This window comes from Rattus norvegicus, chromosome 1 (assembly GCF_036323735.1).
Source record: "Rattus norvegicus strain BN/NHsdMcwi chromosome 1, GRCr8, whole genome shotgun sequence".
Lineage (NCBI taxonomy): Eukaryota > Metazoa > Chordata > Mammalia > Rodentia > Muridae > Rattus > Rattus norvegicus.
This window is the reverse complement of record NC_086019.1, coordinates 215,172,595-215,193,360: the sequence shown is the minus strand read 5'-3', so window position 1 is coordinate 215,193,360 and position 20,766 is coordinate 215,172,595. Positions and strand designations below refer to the sequence as shown.

Here is a 20,766-nt window from a genome sequence, read left to right as displayed (position 1 = left end):
CTAGTGGTGTTTTGGCCTAGCACGCTTGAGTCTATGTTGCTCATCATCATCACGTCATCGTCACTGTCTTTGCTGTTTTGAGACACGATCTCATGAAGCCTTGGCTGTTCTAGAACTTTCCATGTGGACCAAGCTTTGAGACTGATCTCAAACTCACACACCAACCTGCATCTGCCTCTCTTGTCCAGAGTGCTGGGATCAAAGGCATGGAACAGCTACTTTAAATTAAATCTTTTTTTTTTTTTTTTGGAGCTGGGTAAATTAAATCTTGATTTCAGGATAGCCTGGTCTCTACAAGACTTCAAAAACCAAAATCTTAAGTTCCGTTGGTACGAGAGCTTGCCTCCTGACATCTAAGTTGGATTTCTACAACTTGAGTGGAAGGGGAGAACCTACTTCTCCAAGTAGTAATTTTTTTTTTCAGAGCTGAGGACCGAACCCAGGGTCTTGCACTTGCTAGGCAAGTGCTCGGCCACTGAGCTAAATCTCCAACCCTGTCCAAGTAGTATTTTTTTTTTGATAAATCATATGACATGTATTTTATTTTTCATTTTTTTAAAGAATTTATTTATGTATTCATGTACACTGTAGCTGTCTTCAGACACACCAGAAGAGGGCATCAGATCCCATTACAAATGGTTGTGAGCCACCATGTGGTTGCTGGGAATTGAACTCAGGACCTCTGGAAGAGCAGTCAGTGCTCTTAGCCGCTGAGCATCTCTCCAGCCCTGTATTTTCTTTTTTCTTTTTTTTTTTTTGGTTCTTTTTTTCAGAGCTGGGGACCGAACCCAGGGCCTTGTGCTTCCTAGGTAAGCGCTCTACCACTGAGCTAAATCCCCAGCCCCCTGTATTTTATTTTTAAAAGACCAAGTTTTTTTTTTTTTAACTATAATATTGTTTTTTTTTCTCCATCTTTCTTAACTTGGGTTTTCTTATTTACCAAGTAGTATTTTTATCTCCTGACCTTTACCAACAAGAATGACATGCAAGGCCCCACTTCCATAATACATCGATAAATATGATCAAAACTAATTAAAATTATGATTATAATTAATTAATAATTGATTATAATTAATTAAAATAAGGCTGGATGTGGTGGTGCACGCCTTTGATCCCAGCACTTTGGAGACAAAGGCAGTTAAGTCTCCTGTGAGAACTCTGTAAGTTCAAAGCCAGCACGGTCTATGGAGGGAGTTCCAGGACAGTAAGATTCACATTAGAACCTGTCTCCCATGCATCCCCTCTCCCAAAACAACTTTTGATATTTGGGATGTAGCTCAATGGTAAATTAGCCTAGCAGTGTTTATTAGGAGCCATAGATGATTCATACTCTTGGACCTACTCACACTGTTGGAGGGATCTAGCCACCCTCCGTCCTATTGCCAAAGGGGTAATCTATCCTTGATTACCCCTTGATCTACCCCTTTCCTCAAGAGCAGGATCTATAAAGCCATGGTAGTTGATACTTGGCCAGACAGTATGACGTGTTAGTGTTGCTGTGCATTTCTTCTCCAGCCCCTCAGGATAACCTTACATGGTATAAACCGGGCCCTGAGCCTTTGGGCTTGCCGTACCAGCTCTCTGCCTGAAATGTCCTGCCTTTTCTAGCTCTAAGGTAGCTCTAAGGATTTCTCATTTCTTTAGACTACCAAGCTTTGCTTGCTTACGAGTCTCTTTTTTCTTTTTTCTTTTTTTTTCTATTCTTTTTTTCGGAGCTGGGGACCGAACCCAGGGTAGCAAGCGCTCTACCACTGAGCCAAATCCCCAACCCCACAAGTCTCTTTTCTCAAGACAGGGTTTTGCTGTGTAGCCCTGGCTGGCCATGAATTCAGAGATCCACCCGTCTCTGCCTTCTGAGCGTTGGGATTAAAGGGGTGAGCCACCATCACCTGGTGCTTTTTTTTTTTTTTTTAAATTTAGGAATACATCAACCAATTGTTCTTTTTATTACACAGCATGAACAAACACAAAATCAAGACAAGCATTTTCTAGATCTTGCTGTCAAGCCTGTGGCGTCAAAACTTGGGCAACAAGGGAGGCAGGACCACGAGCTGAGAGACTGGCTAGGCTCATGGAGACCCTGCCTGGAGCAGAAATAAACAGGGTTAGCAACACACATTGAACTCTGGACATCAGGAGTGTGCGCACCCACACGTGCTCCTGTAAAAACAACCCCCCATCTCCAATGGCTCATTCTAATCTGTTCTGTGTGTTTGTTAAAGATAACAAAATTGCCTTTATTACACATTTCTGCAAACTAGAAAATCCAAAGGCCTATTCCAATTACCTTCTAAAGCAAACTACCCCAAATTCTAGTTACAGTGTTTCTCAGCCCCCAGCTTGAGGCTTCTAAAGTTCACAGAATGCTTTAACTCATTCTCCATACTTTGGGTAAATTTAAGTCCTTCACATGAATTCAACCGTCACACTTCCTACATAGTTGAAAGGTTAACAAGACGTGTTCCCCAGCACCAGGAAAAGTTTTATCTTTAAAAAACAAAAACCAGTTTTCAGGTCTGCTGCATGGCATCATGAGCAGCAAGGATAGTGTACATAAACCGACTGTCCTAATTCTTCCGGATTTTAGCTTTCTTAGACGGATTCCATCTCTGACGATGGCAGGAAGCACAGAGACGTCTGAGTGGCTCACTCTTCCCTTCCTACTCATTTCCTTCAAGCCTTTGTTGTCTCTGCTCAATCCCAACAAATCTTCTCATCCTTGCTCCGGCATCTCTCAGCACCACCAACAATGTGTGGACCCTTCTCTTGGGAAAGGCTTTGAACTTCCCTCAAGATTCCTTCACATCTGTTCTCCACAGGCCTGCCCTGAATCCGGACACTGAGGCTGTGATGACGTGCTGACCGTTCGGCACTGGGGTTCAGGGTTAGCGTTTTCATGACCTTTACTAGTGTTTCTGGTTGTAGGACTTCTGAATCAGCGGACGCGTCCTCGTCATCTTTCATTTGAGGAGCTTCTGGGACTACAACTGGGTCGACTTTCTCTGGTGGCTCCTCCATGGCGGTGGGCAGAGGGCTCAAAAACTAGCTCCGAACCAAATTGCTTAGTGTTTGAAAAGACCTAAACCCAAGCCCCAACTAGCAGTGACGAAGTCAGCCATGCTTTTTTTTCTAATGGCAGTGTATTATGTATTCCTGTGTAGCCCAGTTGGTTGTCCTGCCCAGGCTAAGCTCAAAGGCATGGCCATTCTGCTTCAGCCTCCCCATTATTAGGATTATAGGATTATGTGATTTATCATGCTTGACTTGATGTTCTTCTTTTTTCTTCTTTTCTTTTGTTTTTTGGTTTTGAGACATGGTCTCATGATATAGCCCTAATTGGTCTGGAACTCATTACATACATCAGGCTGGTCTGGAACCTGGATATGTGCCTGACTGCCTCCCAGTCCTTACGATTTAAAAGCATAGGCTTCGTTTCACTTTTAAGTTATACTTATCTATTGACAGGTGCTCTAACTTTTTTTAGATTTATTTATCACGACTGTTTTGCATGCATGTATGTGCGGCTACACCAGTGGAGGTCAGATGAAACAGAAGTCAGTTCTCTCCATCTACCACACGGGTTCCAGGGATTGGATTTAGGTCTTCAGGCTTAGCTTAAGGAATGTTTCCCCACAGCCATTCACAGCTGCCCTTGGTGGGAATGGCAGGGATTTTGTGTAGGATCTCCAGATGTCCAGGATTCCCATGTAGACTCTCCAGGAGTCCTCTAGGTCTAAAGTGCCAGATCAGAATTGTCGCGACATTCAGCTTTGTAGACTGAGTAACTACTGATTCTCATTGATGAATTACCTGGACCATCAAGGAAGCCAATCTAACACACACGTGTGTATGTGTGTATATATTTCATATATAAAATGAGTACACACGGGGCTGCTTTTCCAGAGGTCCTGAGTTCAAATCCCAGTACCCACATGATGGCTCACAGCCATCTTTAAGGCGATCTGATGCCCTCTTCTGGTGTGTCTGAAGATAGCAACAGTGTCCTCATATACATAAAATAAATAAATCTTTAAAAAAAATGAATACACACACACACACACTCATTTCAGTTCCTCTAAAGAATCCTGTTTAGTACAGGGCCTAATCTGCCCATCTTTTATTTTTTACGTGTAAAGTGGTCTTTTTTTTTTTTCTTTTTTTTTTTCGGGGCTGGGGACCGAACCCAGGACCTTGTGCTTCCTAGGTAAGCGCTCTACCACTGAGCCAAATCCCCAACCCCAGTCTTTTTTTTTTTTTTTAAGATTTATTTATTTATTTCATGTATTGAGTACACTGTAGCTGTCTTCAGACACACCAGAAGAGGGCATCAGATCTCATTACAGATGGTTGTGAGCCACCATCTGTTGCTGGGAATTGAACTCAGAACCTCAGGAAGAGCAGTCAGTGCTCTTAACCGCTGAGCCATCTCTCCAGCCCATAAAGTGGTCTTTATTTTAATTAGATGTATTCACTTTACTTTATGTGAGTCTTTCACCCGCATGTATGTTCATGCACTATGTGCATGGTCGGTGCTCTCAGAGGTCAGAAGAAGGCATCGGATCCCATGGAACGAAGTTACAGGTAGCTACGAACCACTGTGTGGGTGCTGGCAGTTGCATGCAGGTCCTCTGCAAGAGCAGCATATACTCTTAACTGCCAAGCCATCTCTCCGCACCTATTCTGCCTGCCTTCAAAACTGATCCTCTTCACTGCCAGAAGAAAGGCAACAGGACACAACGGCAGGCTTTTGCAGACCTGCTTACATTATAAATAAGACATGGAGACTTCTGTACAGTTTAAACCCGACTCCCCCTTACTCTATATGTTTTTTTTTTTTTTTTCCGGTGCTGGGGACCGAACCCAGGACCTTGCGCTTCCTAGGTAAGCGCTCTACCACTGAGCCAAATCCCCAACCCCTATATGTTTTTTCTCAATAATTCTATGTTCATTTCCTGTCAACTCTTTGCTTGCTCCATCTCTTGACCTAAGATTTGACTTTATTTAATCCTGCTTACAATATACAAGCAGAAAGCTCTCGGATTAAAGGCATGTGCTAAAGCTGAGTCATCCCACAACTAAAAACATTTCCCAGCAAATAACACAGTGCCAGGGTTTACAATGTAATCAAAGAGCTGACAAGATGGCCCTGCGGGGAAAGCACTCACTGCCAAGGCTAACAACCTGCATTCAATCCCTGGCATTCACATGGCAGAAGGAGAGAACCAAGTCTCTCAGTTTGTCCCCTGACCTCCACTCTCTCACACAAATAAAAAATAAGGGGCCGGAGAGATGGCTCAGCAGTTAAGAGCATCAGCTGTTCTTCTAGAGGGCCAGGGTTCATTCCCAGCACCCACATGGCAGCTCACAACTGTCTAACTCCAGTTCCAGAAGGTCTGACACCCTTACACACACACACACACACACACACACACACACACACATATATATATATATATATATATACATACATACCCATCCCCGGTGGTTGTAGTGATGTACACCTTCAATTCCAGCACCACAGAGGCAGATGGATCTCGTTTCTTCCCTTTTTGGACACTTGGTTTCTTCCTGTAGATCTGATGCCCTGTTCTGGCTTTCATAGATTCCTGTGCACACACAGCATGTGTGAAACTCACAAGCATACACACAGACGCATGAAAATAAAACAAATATATATTTAAAGTAATACAAAATTTAAACATTTCGAAAACCCCTAAGTGAGGAGGGCACTGAATGTTTGGGAATGAGAGGATGAGTGGGTGAGGCTTGAAAACACCACACTGGAAACTCTGCCACAGCCGGCGGAGGCAGCACTGTTAGTGAGCTAAGCAGGCACCAATCTGGTAGAAAAGTGTAACATCAGCCATCTTGGAGCAGAGGGATGGTGGATTTACTTACTTATTTAAAAACAACAAGAAAAGCTGTTTCTCTGCAGGGAGGCTACATCTACTTTTCCTTTGGCGCTGCTGAGTGAGATGGCTGGTTTTGAAGAGAGACCTGGGTTCAGCTGTGGGGTTGTGCTGTGAAAGGCAGCCTGGGCCCTGTTACTGAAAAGAAGGAAGCTGCCTGGGTCTTGAGCCCACCTTCACTGTACTGTTTTATGTGGTACTGTATGTGTGCGCCGAGTCCTTGTCTGTCCCAGCCCTCCACCCACCCTGCCTGTTCCACTGGGGAGTTTCGGGTTAGGTAGACTTCCCTGCAGGTCCTGTTCTAATAGGCACAAATACAGGTGCACATACATGTAACTGTTCTACAGGTGTGCAGGGCATCACACAGTCTGAGAATGTGTGTGAGTGAGGCAGTACCCACATCCTCAAATTCAAGTCATTGCAGTTCCCTTTTCCCTGACAATAAAGAGGTTTGGGTTTTGAGGTTGCCTTTTTTAAACCAAAAAAAAAAAAAAAAAATGAAATTCATGCTACTGACAAAGCACAGGAGACACGTCAAAAAAAAAAAAAAAAAAAAGAAAGAAAGAAAGAGAAGAAAGTTTGGTTGGTTTCATTTTTACTTATTCTAAGGAAGAGGAAGACAGTGACTACTGGTCAGAGCTCCTGTCCTGATCTGTTCATCAAGGCACCTTTCCTGAATTTCCTGATAACACAGTTTAACTGTGACTATAGTTATGGGGGCAGGAGGGAAGAAATGAAAACTCCAGAGTTAAAGGATATAGAAAAAGAAATACAGTTGTTACAAATAAAAATACAGATTTAGGAGTTGGGGATTTAGCTCAGTGGTAGAGCGCTTGCCTAGCAAGCGCAAGGCCCTGGGTTAGGTCCCCAGCTCTGAAAAAAAAAAAAAAAAGAAAGAAAAAAAATGCAGATTTCGAAGACAAAAAAAAAATCACAACCCAACCCAACCCAAAATGTAAATGCTTGAAAGTTGGCATCACAAAAGAAAAGAAAAGCTGTCTCTTGATTTGCACCCTCCAAGATGCTGTGCCAAAGAAGTTAGAAAGAGGAATGTAGGGGCTGGGGACTTAGCTCAGTGGTAGAGCGCTTACCTAGGAAGCGCAAGGCCCTGGGTTCGGTCCCCAGCTCCGGAAAAAAAGAACCAAAAAAAAAAAAAAAAAAAAAGAAAGAAAGAGGAATGTACAATAAAAATTAGAGAGGGTGGGTGGGTTGGAGACATCCTTGTGGAGACTGGGGGGTGGGGGAAGGTATGACATGTGGAACAGTTGGGGGATGGACCAAGAGGGGAATAATATCTGGAGTGTATAAATAAATAAATAAATAAATAAATAAATAAATAAATAAATAAATTTTAAAAAATTCCAGGTGTCGCTGGGCAGTGCTGCCACAAGGCTTCAATTCCAGTATTTGGAAGGCAAAGGCAGGCCTATGAGTTCAAGGCCAGCTTGGCCTACAACGATTGTTCTAGGACAGCCAATGCTACATAGACAAACACTGTCTTGAAAAACAATAAATAAATAAATAAATATGCTTTGCTTAGAGAAATTTCTTTTGTTTTTCTTTCTCTTAATTTCTTCCTTTTTTCCGTTCTCTCTTTTGTGGTTGAGAGACAGAGACAGAGATAGAGACAGAGACACAGACAGAGAGAGAGAGAGGCTTGCTTATGTAGCCTAAGCTAGCCCAATATTCACTATGGAGTCCAGGTTAATCCAAACTCCAGATGCGCTCGCCTCAACCTCCTAAGTATTAAAATTACACTTGTGTCACCAGTCTTAGCTGAATTACCTGTTCTCTCTTTTTTTTTTTTTTTTGGTTCTTTTTTTTTTCCGGAGCTGGGGACCGAACCCAGGGCCTTGCGCTTCCTAGGTAAGCGCTCTACCACTGAGCTAAATCCCCAGCCCCTGAATTACCTGTTCTCGCTGCAGACTGCTATGTGAGGTGACTTTGAAAGGTCATGACATTGGAGGCGAAAGAGTTCACCAAGACTAAGAATGCAGAAGTTGAGAGGTTATTAGACTGTATTTCGGTATGGCTGCTGCAGGTGGACAGTAGAGAGTTCACACAGTCATTCCAAGAGGCAGCACTCTGTGAGAAGTTTCCTGAAGGCCGTGGGCAGTGTTTCATTAGCATGGACTCCCGGAGCAATCACAGCTAGGGTTTATGGTAATTCTTTCTGTCAAGATAATGGTCCCACTCCAAAGCAATGGCAGCCTTGTATTGTGCCCATCGGTAACAATAGCCCTGTTGTGAGTTTAGAATCCCTCAAAGCTATCAGTCTTAGAACTATCAGACTGTCCCCACGGACAGACCAGAAAATCAAAACATTAACAAGGAACAAGGATCTGTCTTCTGAGCTAGGGAGAGACATACAGGTCTTGTCATTGTTGCTGATTTAATACAAAGTCATGGGCCAAGGACATAAAAGACGTAAGAGTTTCTTCGAAGGAGGAAGGGAGGCTTTTGCAAGAGATTGGGGTCAGATGGTAACCAGATCAAAAGTCTTCAGTGGGGGCTGGAGAGATGGCTCAGCGGTTAAGAGCACTGACTGCTCTCCCAGAGGTCCTGAGTTCAATTCCCAGCAACCACATGGTGGCTCACAACCATCTGTAATGGGATCCGATGCCCTCTTCTGGTGTGTCTGAGAACAATGACAGTGTACTCATATACATAAAATAAATAATATTTAAAAAAAGAAAAGAAAAGATGGAGTCAGGCTTAGGGCTGTCACTGGTGCTGTGACAGATTTGCTATGGTTTGTCCTAGTGTCCTAGTAGTATAATGTACTGAGGGGTGGAAGAGTCTAGTCTAACAGGAGCGGAACCTAGTGTAAAAGACTTTGAAAGTCCCGAGGCTGAGGTTGTTCCTAGACCAAGGAGTCTGCTTGGTATCCTAAAAGTGAAGGGTGGGGGGTTGGGGATTTAGCTCAGTGGTAGAGCGCTTGCCTAGGAAGCGCAAGGCCCTGGGTTCGGTCCCCAGCTCCGAAAAAAAAGAACAACAACAAAAAAAAAAGTGAAGGGGGAGGAGGGGACAGTAATATTGAGTCTTGAAAGGAGTTTTTATGGGAGATTTTAAAACACTTGTGTGTACATCCATGTGCATGTGTGTGTGCATGTAAGTGTATGCTTGATAGGGGTATGTGTTCACGTCCACATGAAGGTGTGCATGCATGTATGTGGATGTAGATATTTGTGTGAATGTGTGAGGGGAGGACATGTGAAGGCTAGCAGTCAACGTTGTCTCAGGAAACAGGGTATCTCAATGGTCTGAAGCTGACTAATTAAGCCTTGTCACTGAGCTCCAGGGATCCACCTGTCTTTGCCTCCTTAGTGTCCAGATTACAAGCATGAGACACCATGCCTGGAATTGTATTTTTTAAAAATACAATTATTTATTTTATGTATATGACACACTGTAGTTCTCTTCAGACACACTATTACAGATGGTTTTGAGCCCCCATGTGGTTGCTGGGAATTGAACTCAGGACCTCTGGAAGAGCGGTCAGTGCTCTTAACCACTGAGCCATCTCTCCAGCCCTGTTTTATTTTATTTTTAGACATATTCATTTTTATTTTATGTATATGGGTGCTTTGCCTGTGTGTCTGTCTGTGAACCACTGAGTGTCTGGTTCCCATGGGGACAAGTTGTATCCTTGGGACTAGAGTTACAGATGGCTGTGAGTCACCATATAGTTGCTTTGTTCTTTGGAAGAGTCAATCATGCTTAACTGCTGAGCCATCTCTCTGGCCCCTACTTAATTTTTCAAAGTTAGCTGGAGAGATAGCTGTGGGTACCGAGAACCAAACTCTTGTCTTTTTGGTGTGAGCCTAGCCTTTAGCCTCTGAACCATCTCTCCAGCCTTATATATACAATGATTATGCATACAATGGTCTGTCTGCCTGTATGCCCCATGGCCAGAAGAGGGCACCAGATCTCATTATAGATGGTTATGAACCACCGTGTGGTAGCTGGGAATTGAACTCACAACCTCTGAAAGACCAGTTTAACCTCTGAGCCGTCTCTCCAGCACCCTGATTTGCTTTTTATCTTTTTGTGTATGGGTGATTTTGTTGTTGTTTGTTTTGAGACAGGGTCTCTCTCTACATAGCCCTGGAACTCATTTTGTTTACCAGGCTGACCTTGAACTCACAAACTCATAGAATTCTTCCTGCCTCTGTCTTTTAAAGACATGAACCACCACACACAGCTTAATTTATTTTTGTTTTACTAGCATGGGTGTTTTGCTCCAGTGTGTGCATTGCCTGTAAGGCCAGAGCTGGTGATAGATTCCCTGGAATGGAGTTAGAGAAGGATGTTAGCCGCCACATTGGCAAGAGCTCTTAGCTGCTGAGCCATTTCTCCAACTCTATTTTATTTTATTTTATTTTATTTTATATTTATTTATTTTGGCATTGGCTAAGATCTTTATTGCATTTACTGAGACTATCACACTTTCTCATGGAAATTCTCCAAACTTCATTAGAAGTGGTAGTGGTAGTGTGAGTCTTAATCCCTACTCTCAGGCTGCAGAGGCAGGTGGATCTCTGAGTTTGAGGCCAGCCTGGTCCACACAGCAAGTTCCAGGACAGTCAGGGCAACATAGAAACCCTATCTCAGGAAAACAAAGACAGACAAACAAAAACCCAACCAAACAAATGGTTTGGGCTGTCTATATATTAAACTTCATATTATTTAAAAATTAATTATACTGGGCCAGGCATGGTCACACATGATGTAATCTTAGCATTTGAGAAGCAGAGGAAGGCACATCTCTGTGAGCTTGAGGACAGCCTCCCATTCCAGGACAGCCAGGACTATGTAAAAACAACCTGTATCAAAAAGTCAAAACTGAGATAATAACATATAAATCAATTATAAATTATGCTTCTTAAAAAAGAAACAGGGGCTGGGGATTTAGCTCAGTCAGTGGTAGAGCACCTGCCTAGCAAGCGCAAGGCCCTGGGTTCGGTCCCCAGCTCCGAAAAAAAAAAAAAAAAGAAAAAAGAAACAGAATTTCTCCAAAACTAGGAAATTACTCAATGCTGGTCAGCCAAGCATGATCCTTATACTACTGACTGCCTACAGGGCGGGTGGGCTCCCTCTGCAGAGGAGAGCGTGTGTGGGGGGAACACAGCACGCACTTGGAATATTTAGTTTAGCTGACTAAGAGAATTAGAAGTTTCAAATAGTTTTAGAAGAACTTTAGAATAATTAGAAGTTGTAAAATATTTTTTTCCAGATAAACATTAGGGTAAAAAGATCTGGAGAAATGGCTCAGTAGTTAAGAGCATTAGCTGCTCTTCCAGAGGACCATGGTTCAATTCCCAGCACTCACATGGTTTAAATTTTCATTTATTTAAAAGATTTATTTATTTATTTATTTATTTCATGTATGTGGGTACACTGTCGCTGTCTTCAGACACCAGAAGAGAGCATCAGATCCCATTACAGATGGTTGTGAGTTACCATATGGTTGCTGGGATTTGAACTCAGGACCTCTGGAAGAGCAGTCAGTGCTCTTAACCACTGAGCCATCTATCTAGCCTTCATTTTTTTTTTTTTATTGTGACTTGTCAAACAACTATCTGTATCCCTACTCTCTTATGCATGGTTCAACCTTTCTTTGGAGATAAAAGTTCTTTAAAGTTCTGTGGTGATTAAAATGCCTTTCATGCAACAAGACCCAGCTGTTTGGTTTGGTTTTATATTGCTTTGTATGTAGAAAAAAATCCATCTATTGAGGTAGGAGCTGTAGAAGGAAGGACAAGAGTAAGAAAGGGTTGAAGAAGGTGGGGAAATGTCAAGTCTTTTCTGAAGGGAAGTGGAAACAGAATATTTTTTTTCCTTTTTTTTCGGAGCTGGGGACTGAACCCAGGGCCTTGCGCTTGCTAGGCAAGTGCTCTACTACTGACTGAGCTAAATCCCCAACCCCGGAAACAGAATATTAAAGAAACCCAGTGTCTGAAATGTGGGAGAACTCAGGACTGGGACTTGCTCAGGACCACATGTAACTCTAGTCCCAGAGTGACCACTGCCTTCTTCTGGCCTTCTCTGGAACCAAGCAACTATATGCACACAGGCATAGAGGCAGGCAAAATATCCATATACTAAATGAACAAATAATTCAAAAATAAAAACATCAATAACAACAAAACTCCAGCATTTCTCTGTAGCTCTGATTGTCCTGGAATTTGCTCTGTAGACTAGGCTGGCCTCAAAACTCAAAGATCCATCTGCCTCTGCCTTCCAACTGCTGGTATTAAAGGCGTTCACCATCACTGCCTGGCCAGTCTTCCATTATTTGACTGCCACATTTAATGACTACATCAGAAGCCATTGTTAGACAGTTTTGTAGTTTAATCACTAACTCCCCAGCCTTCCTTCCGTATCCCATACCCAGGGTTAAAACAGAAACACATTCCCATAACATAACTATGTATTTAAGGAAACCAGAATTCTCACAACATTCCCCCTTCTGTTTTATGCCATTGATTGTATTGTGTTTAGTGAGAAATTGTGAACACTGACATTATCAATGAACCCAATGCTTTTGCGTCAGTAGCTTTTTTCTATAACCTGGTGACTCTCAGCTGCTCTTGCCTGAAAGGGCCCATATTGTTTTGCTGGGGAGTCTCAAGCTAGGCCCGCAAAGCCATTTCCTGATGGCAGAATTTGCCTTGTATGCCCCCTTGCACCTACACTCACTAGTCCGGTGGTATCCCTTGCCTCCTCGATGCTAGCACACCCATGTTCTCGCTGCCCAATGTACATCCCAGGGACCCATTGTTCAGGTCTCCCTGCTGTGAGTACCTTATGTGTCACAGTTAATGCACCAGCATCTCGATATCTGAGACTTCCAGCTATAGCTTGTCCTATGATGCTGGCACGAAGCTCCTGAGAGCCAATATCAGTCTCGTCCCTTGTCTACTCATCCATTGGTACTGCCCAAGCCTTTAGCCATCGAATAACTCTTTTACGTTTGGTATTTGCATTATAAAACACCAATGTCTCATCAATACCTCATTTTTTTTTTTCCAGAGCTGGGGACTGAACCCAGGGCCTTGCGCTTCCTAGGTAAGTCATCAATACCTCATAGTCAATATCTCTATTAATTTTTCACATCAGGGTCTGAGATGGTTTTGGTTACAGCTGAAACCAATCCTTGCAAGAAACCTGTGAAAGCTTCCCCAGGGCTTTGCAGAACCTTATTGAACCAGGTGGACATTTTCCCAGGTTCCTCAACTTCATCCCAAGCCCTTAAAGCTGTCAAGCAACATCGTTCTATAGCAGCGGCATCAAACTGAACCTGTTCTTTAGGTCAGAATTCTGTCCTTCACCTAGCAATTAGCTTTAGTGATATTCAATCCTCTTGCTCTATTTTTGGTGTTCAATATTCTTGGCTTCCCCCCTCCGCTGACCAATCTCCAGCACAGCTATCACCAATTCCTTCCAATATCGGGAAATAATTCTATTTTGGATAGCCCAGTACTTAATATTCATTTTATAGGGGTTGGGGATTTAGCTCAGTGGTAGAGCACTTGCCTAGCAAGTGCAAGGCCCTGGGTTCGGTCCTCAGGTCCGGAAAAAAACAAAAACAAGAACAAAAACAAAAAAAAAATATTCATTTTATATAAGGGGAACAAATTCCATAGGAAATAATAGCTTCTTCAAAGTCCCTCAGATCTATCACTTCTATAGAACATCACATTATCTCACTATGAGCAGCACATTAGCAGTCCTATGCTGTACAATGTACTGGGGAAACTGATGGTGACTTTGCAATACCAGACCCTCCTCTGGCAGCACACTTGACAAGATTAACCGTTTCTCCCAAATCAGGCTGGGAGCTCCCACTCTTGTCACCAGATCTGGACCTTTTATTTCTACCTTTGCTGGCACTACTCACTGCCCAAGTGCTTCTACCTATAATCTCTCCAGTTGCATGGACAATGCTGTAACCCTTTCAGAAATGAGAGTATAGAGTGACCCTTCTGGTTTCCCATTTCATCCATTTTTTTTAGATTCCTTCATTTCCATCCACAACTTTCAAACTGCTCAGCCACTCTCCTAACCTTTTTTGAGACAGGACATAGGAGGAGAAGGAGGAAAAAAAAAGAAGAAGAATGAAGAAGAGGAAGGAGGATGAGAAGAAAAGAGGAAGAGGAAGAAGAAATAAAAAAAATCCCCTCTGGGAACAAAGCAGTGGGGGAGGGGTTGGGGATTTAGCTCAGCAGTAGAGCGCTTGCCTAGCAAGTGCAAGGCCCTGGGTTCGGTCCCCAGCTCTGAAAAAAAAAAAAAAGAAAAAAGAAAAAAAAAGCAGTGGGGGAGGGGAAATTGCCTTTCCCATTCTGCCTAGCCCTACATCTGGCACCACTTATAATCATAACTGTACTTTTTGGCTACCATGGGTTATTTTATCTGCCACCCTTATTCCACCCCAATCCCTTCCAGCCCCGCCAACACTAGGTAGGTAAGAAAGGTTAATAGGGAAAAGGAGGCATAGATCTCTTTAGACTGCTTCCTGCTGATTAGGGGCATCAAGTTCCTTGGGGCAAGTCCAATCTTCAGGACATGGCCAACCAGCAGCAGCAATCATCAGCAACAACAGTAGGAAGCAGCAGCAGGGGAGCATCAGGGGGAGCATCAGGGGGAGCATCAGGGGCAGCAGCAGGGGGAGCATCAGGGGCAGCAGCAGGGGGAGCAGCAGGGGGAGCAGCAGGGGCAGCAGCATGGGGAGGGCAGCAGGGGCAGCAGCAGGGGCAGCAGGGGCAGCAGCAGCAGCAGGGGCACAGCAGGGGGAGGAGCAGCCCCTGCAGCCTCTAGGGCTCTGGCATTTATGCCCTATCAAAAGTCCCCAGGATCTTCACCTGGCAGAATCATGCCCTGCCAGAGCCTGGGAAAAATCATAGCTGATATGAACAGTCTGAAGCAGCTCCTCTTCCACACCTGGGATTAAAACAAATACACATTCCTATAACATAACTGTGTTTTTTAAAGAAACCAAAATTCTCAGTACACTCTGTATATAACTCATAACAGGGCAAGTTTTTCTTAATTAACGGTGAAGCTAACATAGTCAGCTGGGAATGGATGCTCTTTCTAATTAAAGACTCGGGAGCTATTTCCTCATTCTTCTGAAATGTTCACAGAGAAGCTGAGGCAAAGCCTGAGAGAGAAAGCAGGCAAACTGAACCATGTGAGTCCTGCTTGCAGAAGCGTGTGCACTGGAACCTGCATGGGTTGCTTGCTGGTGTTTTAGATGAGTCCCACACTGTCACCCACATGCATGGTGCTGAGGGCACTTGATAAGAGTCCTGCCGAGGTTTGTAAATACCTTCTCATATGCAGTGCTAGATTTAGTGTGTGTTGTTTAAAAGATGAACAATGATACTTTCTTTCTTTTTTCTTTTTTTCTTTTCTTTCTTTCTTTCTTTTTTGAGACAAGGTTTTTCTGTGTAGCTCTGCTGTCCTGGAGATCTCTCTCTCTCTCTCTCTCTCTCTCTCTCTCTCTCTCTCTCTCTCTGGACTAGGCTGACCTTCAACTCAGAGATCCGCCTGCTTGCTTCTGCCTCCCAAATGCTGTGATTAAGGGGGTGCACCACCAATGAGAATTACAAAAAAGACAAAGAAAACCTGAACAAGTTACTAATTCCGTGACAAGGTCTCACCGGGTAGCCCTACTTGGCCTGGAACTTTATGTAGCCCAGGTTGCTCCCCAATTCACAGAGACCCTCCTGCCTCTGCCTCTAGAGTGCTGAGATTAAAGTGTGTGTATATCTGGCTTCAGGGGTGGATTTAATGTTTGCTAGGATTTCTTATTAATTTATTGAGCACTTGGGTAATAATAGCTTTGTCTCCAAACAGTCAAACACAAAAGCAACCCAGTGTGGTGGCACACACCTTTAATCTCAGCACTCAGGAAGTGGAGGCAGGAGGATCTCCGTGAGTTTTATGCCAAAGGGGTAGAAAGGGCTACAAGGTAAGTCTCTATCTGCAACAAACAAACACAACACAAAAGTGTGTATATTCGGTCCCCAGCTCCGAAAAAAAGAAAAAAAATGAAAAAGGAAAAAGAAAAAAAAGTATGTATATTGCTTTGAAAAACAGGCAAACCTTTGATCTTAGCCAAAAGGCTAAGAGTGATGGAAATCATATATGCAATTAAACAGGATCATGAAACTAAAAATTTAATGATTTCAGATTCCCTTTAATGTTAATACGATGGAAAACAATTACACAAACGTGTGGGGAGTCAGTAACAAACAAAACCACTAACTTGTGTAGACAGAAGCTTGGGCCTCTGCCTCTCCCAGTCCATGCTGATATTTAATCCTCAGCTTCCGTAGACGCAGCTGCACTCTGAGCAGGCTCATGCTTACGACAAAACAAAGGTAGCAGAAGGACATGGCTCCCAGCACATCTACCCTGCAGAAGCTTATTCCTAGCATATATGCGGAAGCCACCCACGGTTGCAGAGGCCTTTTGAGTATAACAGGTGTTGGCAAAACCCAGCCAACAGGCCAAACCTGGTCTGCCACTTGCCATGAGGGGCCTATGAGCTATGAATAGTTTACATTTTTAAATAGCTACATTTCAAATTAATTTTTATTTTATGTGTATGACTGTTTTGTGTATGTATGTGTGTGTGTGTGTGTGTGTGTATGTATGTATGTATGTATGTATGTATGTATGTATGTACGTACGTATGTGAGTGCCTGATGCTGACAGAGGTCAGAAGTAGACATTAAACATTGAATGTCCTGGAAATGGAATTACAGATGGTTGTGAGCTGCTATGTGGATGCTGGGAATAAAATTCTGCTCCTCTGGAAAAGTAGCCAGAGCTCTAAACTGCTGAACAATCTTTCTATCCCGCCCCTCTTTTTGTTGTTTTTGCTTTTTTTTTTTTTTTTTTTTTTTTGAGACAGAGTCTTACTGTATTATCTGGGTTGGCCTGGGATTTTTCTATGTAGATCAGGCTGCTTTGGAAACTCAGGGAGATCTGCCTGCCTCTGCTTCCAGGTTGCTGGAAATTAAAATTGTAAACCACCATGCCAGGCCTTACATAGCTTCATTTTAACTAGCTATATATAAGTACATATATAATGTCTGTAATTTTATCCCCTCAAGGCCATAAAGCTTAATCATTTTCATCTGACCTCCAAGGAATAATTGCTACTTTTCTAATCCCCAACAGGGAAGGAACATAGTGACTATTTAGTTAGGGACCGAAGATGTCGGTTCTGAGACTAACTGCCCGGGCTTAGGCTCTGGCTTGGCTGTGTCTCTGGTGCCAGGTGGCAGCAAGCCCCGTACTCCTCCTGGGAGCGGGTTGGGCTCTCCGGATGAGGCTGGACTGCACCAGAGTTGTTTGTAGTTGTGGGACACTCATCAGAGAGCGTCTGAATTTTGGGCAGTACTGGTACCTTGACGTCGTCGGGGGCAACCCCACCGGTCACGAAGACAGAAATGCCAGACCAGGGCTGCACAGCTGAGCAGAGCTAAGACTGTGCCTACTCCCACGGCTGCGTGGACCAGGGTAACAGGCTTAGGCGGCATGATAAACTTGCGACAGGGCCCAAGGGAAGGGCCAGTCCAGTTCTCAGGACCCTCAACATCTGCCCCAGGAACATTGCTCTTACCAGCGTCATTAGCAGCCACTACACAAAGGACATAAGCAACCCCAGGCTTCAGTCCTTTCACCTCTGCTCTTCGAACTGTAGCATTGAGAGAGGCACTCTTCTGTGGAGCCCCGTTGCTTTCCCAAAGCAGAAGCCAGTAGTGGCTGACTGGAGAGAAGGGAGCACACCAGTGAGCCACTGCATAACCTTCTTCAGCCACTATTTGCACTTCTACCAGGCGAGGAGGCTCTGGCTGTTGATCTTCCCTGGAGAGCCCTGGGCACAGGCAGGCTACTGACCCAACCTTCTGCAGCTCCTTGCAGGGCACCTGCAGGTGGCGGCAACGGTCATAGTCGCAACGGACAGCTAAGGAAGGTGTAGTTCGCGTCACATCATCTTCTTCCCCTACCTGGTAGTCTTCCATGGTCAATATCTGAGCTTGGGAAACCAAGGAGGTGGTCATGGCCACCAGCCACAGAAGAGAAAGAGAGCCCAACATGGAGTCTGGAAGGGAAGGAGTGAGTGGGTAAATGCTCAGCCTTCCAGGACAAGACCTGTGTGAAAAACACGACATAGGATCAAGTTGGGCAAAAGAAAGAGGTGGGCTGAGCATACAGTCATTGTCAATTGGCTTCCGAAGCCAGTGCCCTAGGGTTTTTTGTTTGTTTTGGTTTTGGCTTGTCTAAGGCTGCTCTTCAACTCCTCCTGTCCACACTTCCAAATCATTAGGATTATTAGTGCGTGTCACAAATGACTGTTTCATTTGGGATAAAAATAATGAAATACAGCCCTTCAGGAGAGACAGCTGTTTGGGAAGCACCATGCAAAGTGCCTGAAGCAGGCATCATATGGGTAAACGAAAGTGCTGGGGAAAGAGGAAGAGGAACGGAATCATTCAGTTCAGGGAGGAAAGTCGAGTCTGCGGCCACCCTAGACCAATGACCAAGCTAGGGCTATGCTTAGTGAGATTCACAGAACTCCAGAGAGAAGACAGGAGATAGAAGGACGAAAGGGTTACTGGAGGACACTGGAGTCCTCACTCCCAACCTACATTTGTACAAATCCTGTCCAAGCAATTCAGACTTCACTTTGTGCACCCACCCTCTTCCCTGGACCCGCAGTAGCCTCTCACCAGTGGGTAGGCCTCGACACAGTGAGTCTGCCTCCAGACATCCGTGGCTATCAGGCGGAGAGATCCCTGTCACAGTGCACTGTCAGGTTGTATCTTCAATTCTATTTTGGTTGAGAACTTTTATACTCAACTCTGATGTCACCACCTAGCAGCCCCTGTGTGCCAAGAAGAGGGCTGGTTCCTTCAGAGGGACTGAGTCACGGGGCCAGGGATAGGGGAAGCCACATGCAGCGGTTTCAGCTGGAGGCCAGGATGCCTGGGTTCTGACAGAGGAATGAAATGTGGAAAGCAGCCAGGAACTGAGAATCCAAAGGCTACAGTCATGTGAAGGGATGGGGAGAGGAGGATTATTGGAGGGAGGGAGGGCACCTGGCTGATATTAGACAGGAAAACATCTGTGGATGGCTTGGGGCCTAAATCACAAAAAGCTGTTTTGGTAAAAATCCTACCACATTCATGGCAGTCATTTCCTGTCTTCTGCCTCCCAATGGACAGAGAAGGGAGGGCGGTAAAGTTCAGAGTGATGCTCTTCAGACCCGCCCTACCCTAGCCCTCTCCCCTGAGGGAGATGAGAATCACATGGTAGAGCAGGATGCCTCATACTGGCCAGGACAGGGTTTCCTCCCTAGGTTATGGATGGAAAGAGCTACATTGAAAGTGTTGGTGCACGCCTGAGTTTCTCAGCACCAGAGAGGCTGAGGCAGGACCACTAGGGAACAGCCTGTGTTACACAGTGAGACCCTGTCCCAGAAAAGAAGCCCAAGTCCTACCAGCTGGGGTGGGGTGGTACAAGCTTATATATAATTCAGTACTTGGGATCTGTGGCAGGAGAGTTGCTAAGTATTTGAGGCCAGCCTCTAAGAGTGTTTAAAACTTAATAAAAAAAAAAAAAGGAAGGAAAAAGTAATTGTCTAAGTCAAGCTTGAATACTTGGACTCAAAGAACATTCCTGTCTTAGCTGAGTAGCAGGATCATAGGTGCTCAGTGCCTTAGTACAAGAGATCGGGGACATTAGATCATAGCCTAAATAATTTGTGTCAATCTTAAATCTCCATGTAACCTATAATGCTCTTATTCTATCCTTTTAAAGAAAGCAATACGGGGCTGGAGATGGCTCAGTATTTAAGAGCACTGGCTGGTAATCCAGGAAGATGTAATTTCAATTCTTAGCACTACGTGGTGGCCGTGGTAGCTGGTCTTACGTCAAGTTGAAACACAAATTAGATATCTAAAAGGAGCCTTGAGAAAATGCCCCGTAACATCTGGCTGTAAGGCATTTTGTTAATTAGCTATTGATGGTGGAGGGCTCAGCCCATTGTGGGCTGATCATCTTTGGTCTTTTAAGAAAGCAGGCTGAGCAAGCCAGGTAGAGCAGGCCGGCTCCCCTCTGAGACCTCTGCATCAGCTCCTGCCTCCAGGTTTCTGGCCTGTTTGAGTTCTTGTCCTAATTTGCTTTGATGAACAGCAATGGAAGCATAAGCCAAAATAAACCCTTTCCTCCTCAACTTGATTTTTGGTCATGGTGCTTCCTCACAGCCACATCAGCCTAACTAAGACAGTGGCTCGCTCACAGCCATGTATTTGCGGTTCCAGTGGGATCCAAGGCCCTCTTCTGGCCTCCAGTGATACCCAAACTCACATGCACATCCCTTTAAAAAGGGAACACACTGGGGGCTGAGAGATGTCTGAGTAGTTAAGAGCGCCTGTTGGCGGTTCTTGCAGAGGGTGAAGTTTAGATCCCAGCACTCATGTGGGGAGGCTCACAGCCACCTGTAACTCCAGTTCCAGGGGTCTGAGACCCTCTTCTGCTTCTGAGAGACAGCAACACACATGTCCATACACACAGAGAAGTGCACACATATACATAAATAACCAATAATAAAAACTGGTACCCAAGGCCGGAATGATGGCCCCGTGGTTAAGAGAGCTTCCTGGTCTTACAGCAGATACAGGTTCAGTTCCCAGCACCAATATGGTAGCCCACATCTGTCTGTTAACTCCAGCACCAGGGAATCTGCTGTCTTCTGACCATATGTATGAGCTTCTGCACACATGTGTATATACTTATGAAGGTTCATACAGAGATACGAATCTTCCATGACAGTTTG

The 20,766-nt window shown here is 44.4% G+C and overlaps 1 protein-coding gene across 5 annotated transcripts; it reads right to left on the bottom strand.

Moving 5' to 3' along the window:
- Positions 1–733: 733 nt before the first annotated feature.
- On the bottom strand, positions 734–20,672 carry Lrrn4cl (LRRN4 C-terminal like). Of its 5 annotated transcripts, XM_039091425.2 has the most exons (5): positions 18,659–20,672; positions 17,548–18,080; positions 14,774–14,852; positions 5,473–5,606; positions 734–4,628 (listed from the first exon to the last, which is right to left on the bottom strand). In XM_039091425.2, exons 1-4 carry the CDS (start codon positions 18,697–18,699, stop codon positions 5,597–5,599), a joined length of 663 nt encoding a protein of 220 aa, XP_038947353.1. In that variant the 5' UTR covers positions 18,700–20,672; the 3' UTR covers positions 734–4,628; positions 5,473–5,596. The 5 variants fall into 5 exon arrangements, with proteins under 5 accessions (XP_038947353.1, XP_038947349.1, NP_001103049.1 ...); XM_039091421.2 differs by lacking the exon at positions 14,774–14,852; NM_001109579.1 differs by lacking the exons at positions 734–4,628; positions 5,473–5,606; positions 14,774–14,852 and having other exon boundaries at positions 16,003–18,030; positions 18,574–18,917.
- Between the last annotated feature and the right edge of the window lie 94 nt (positions 20,673–20,766).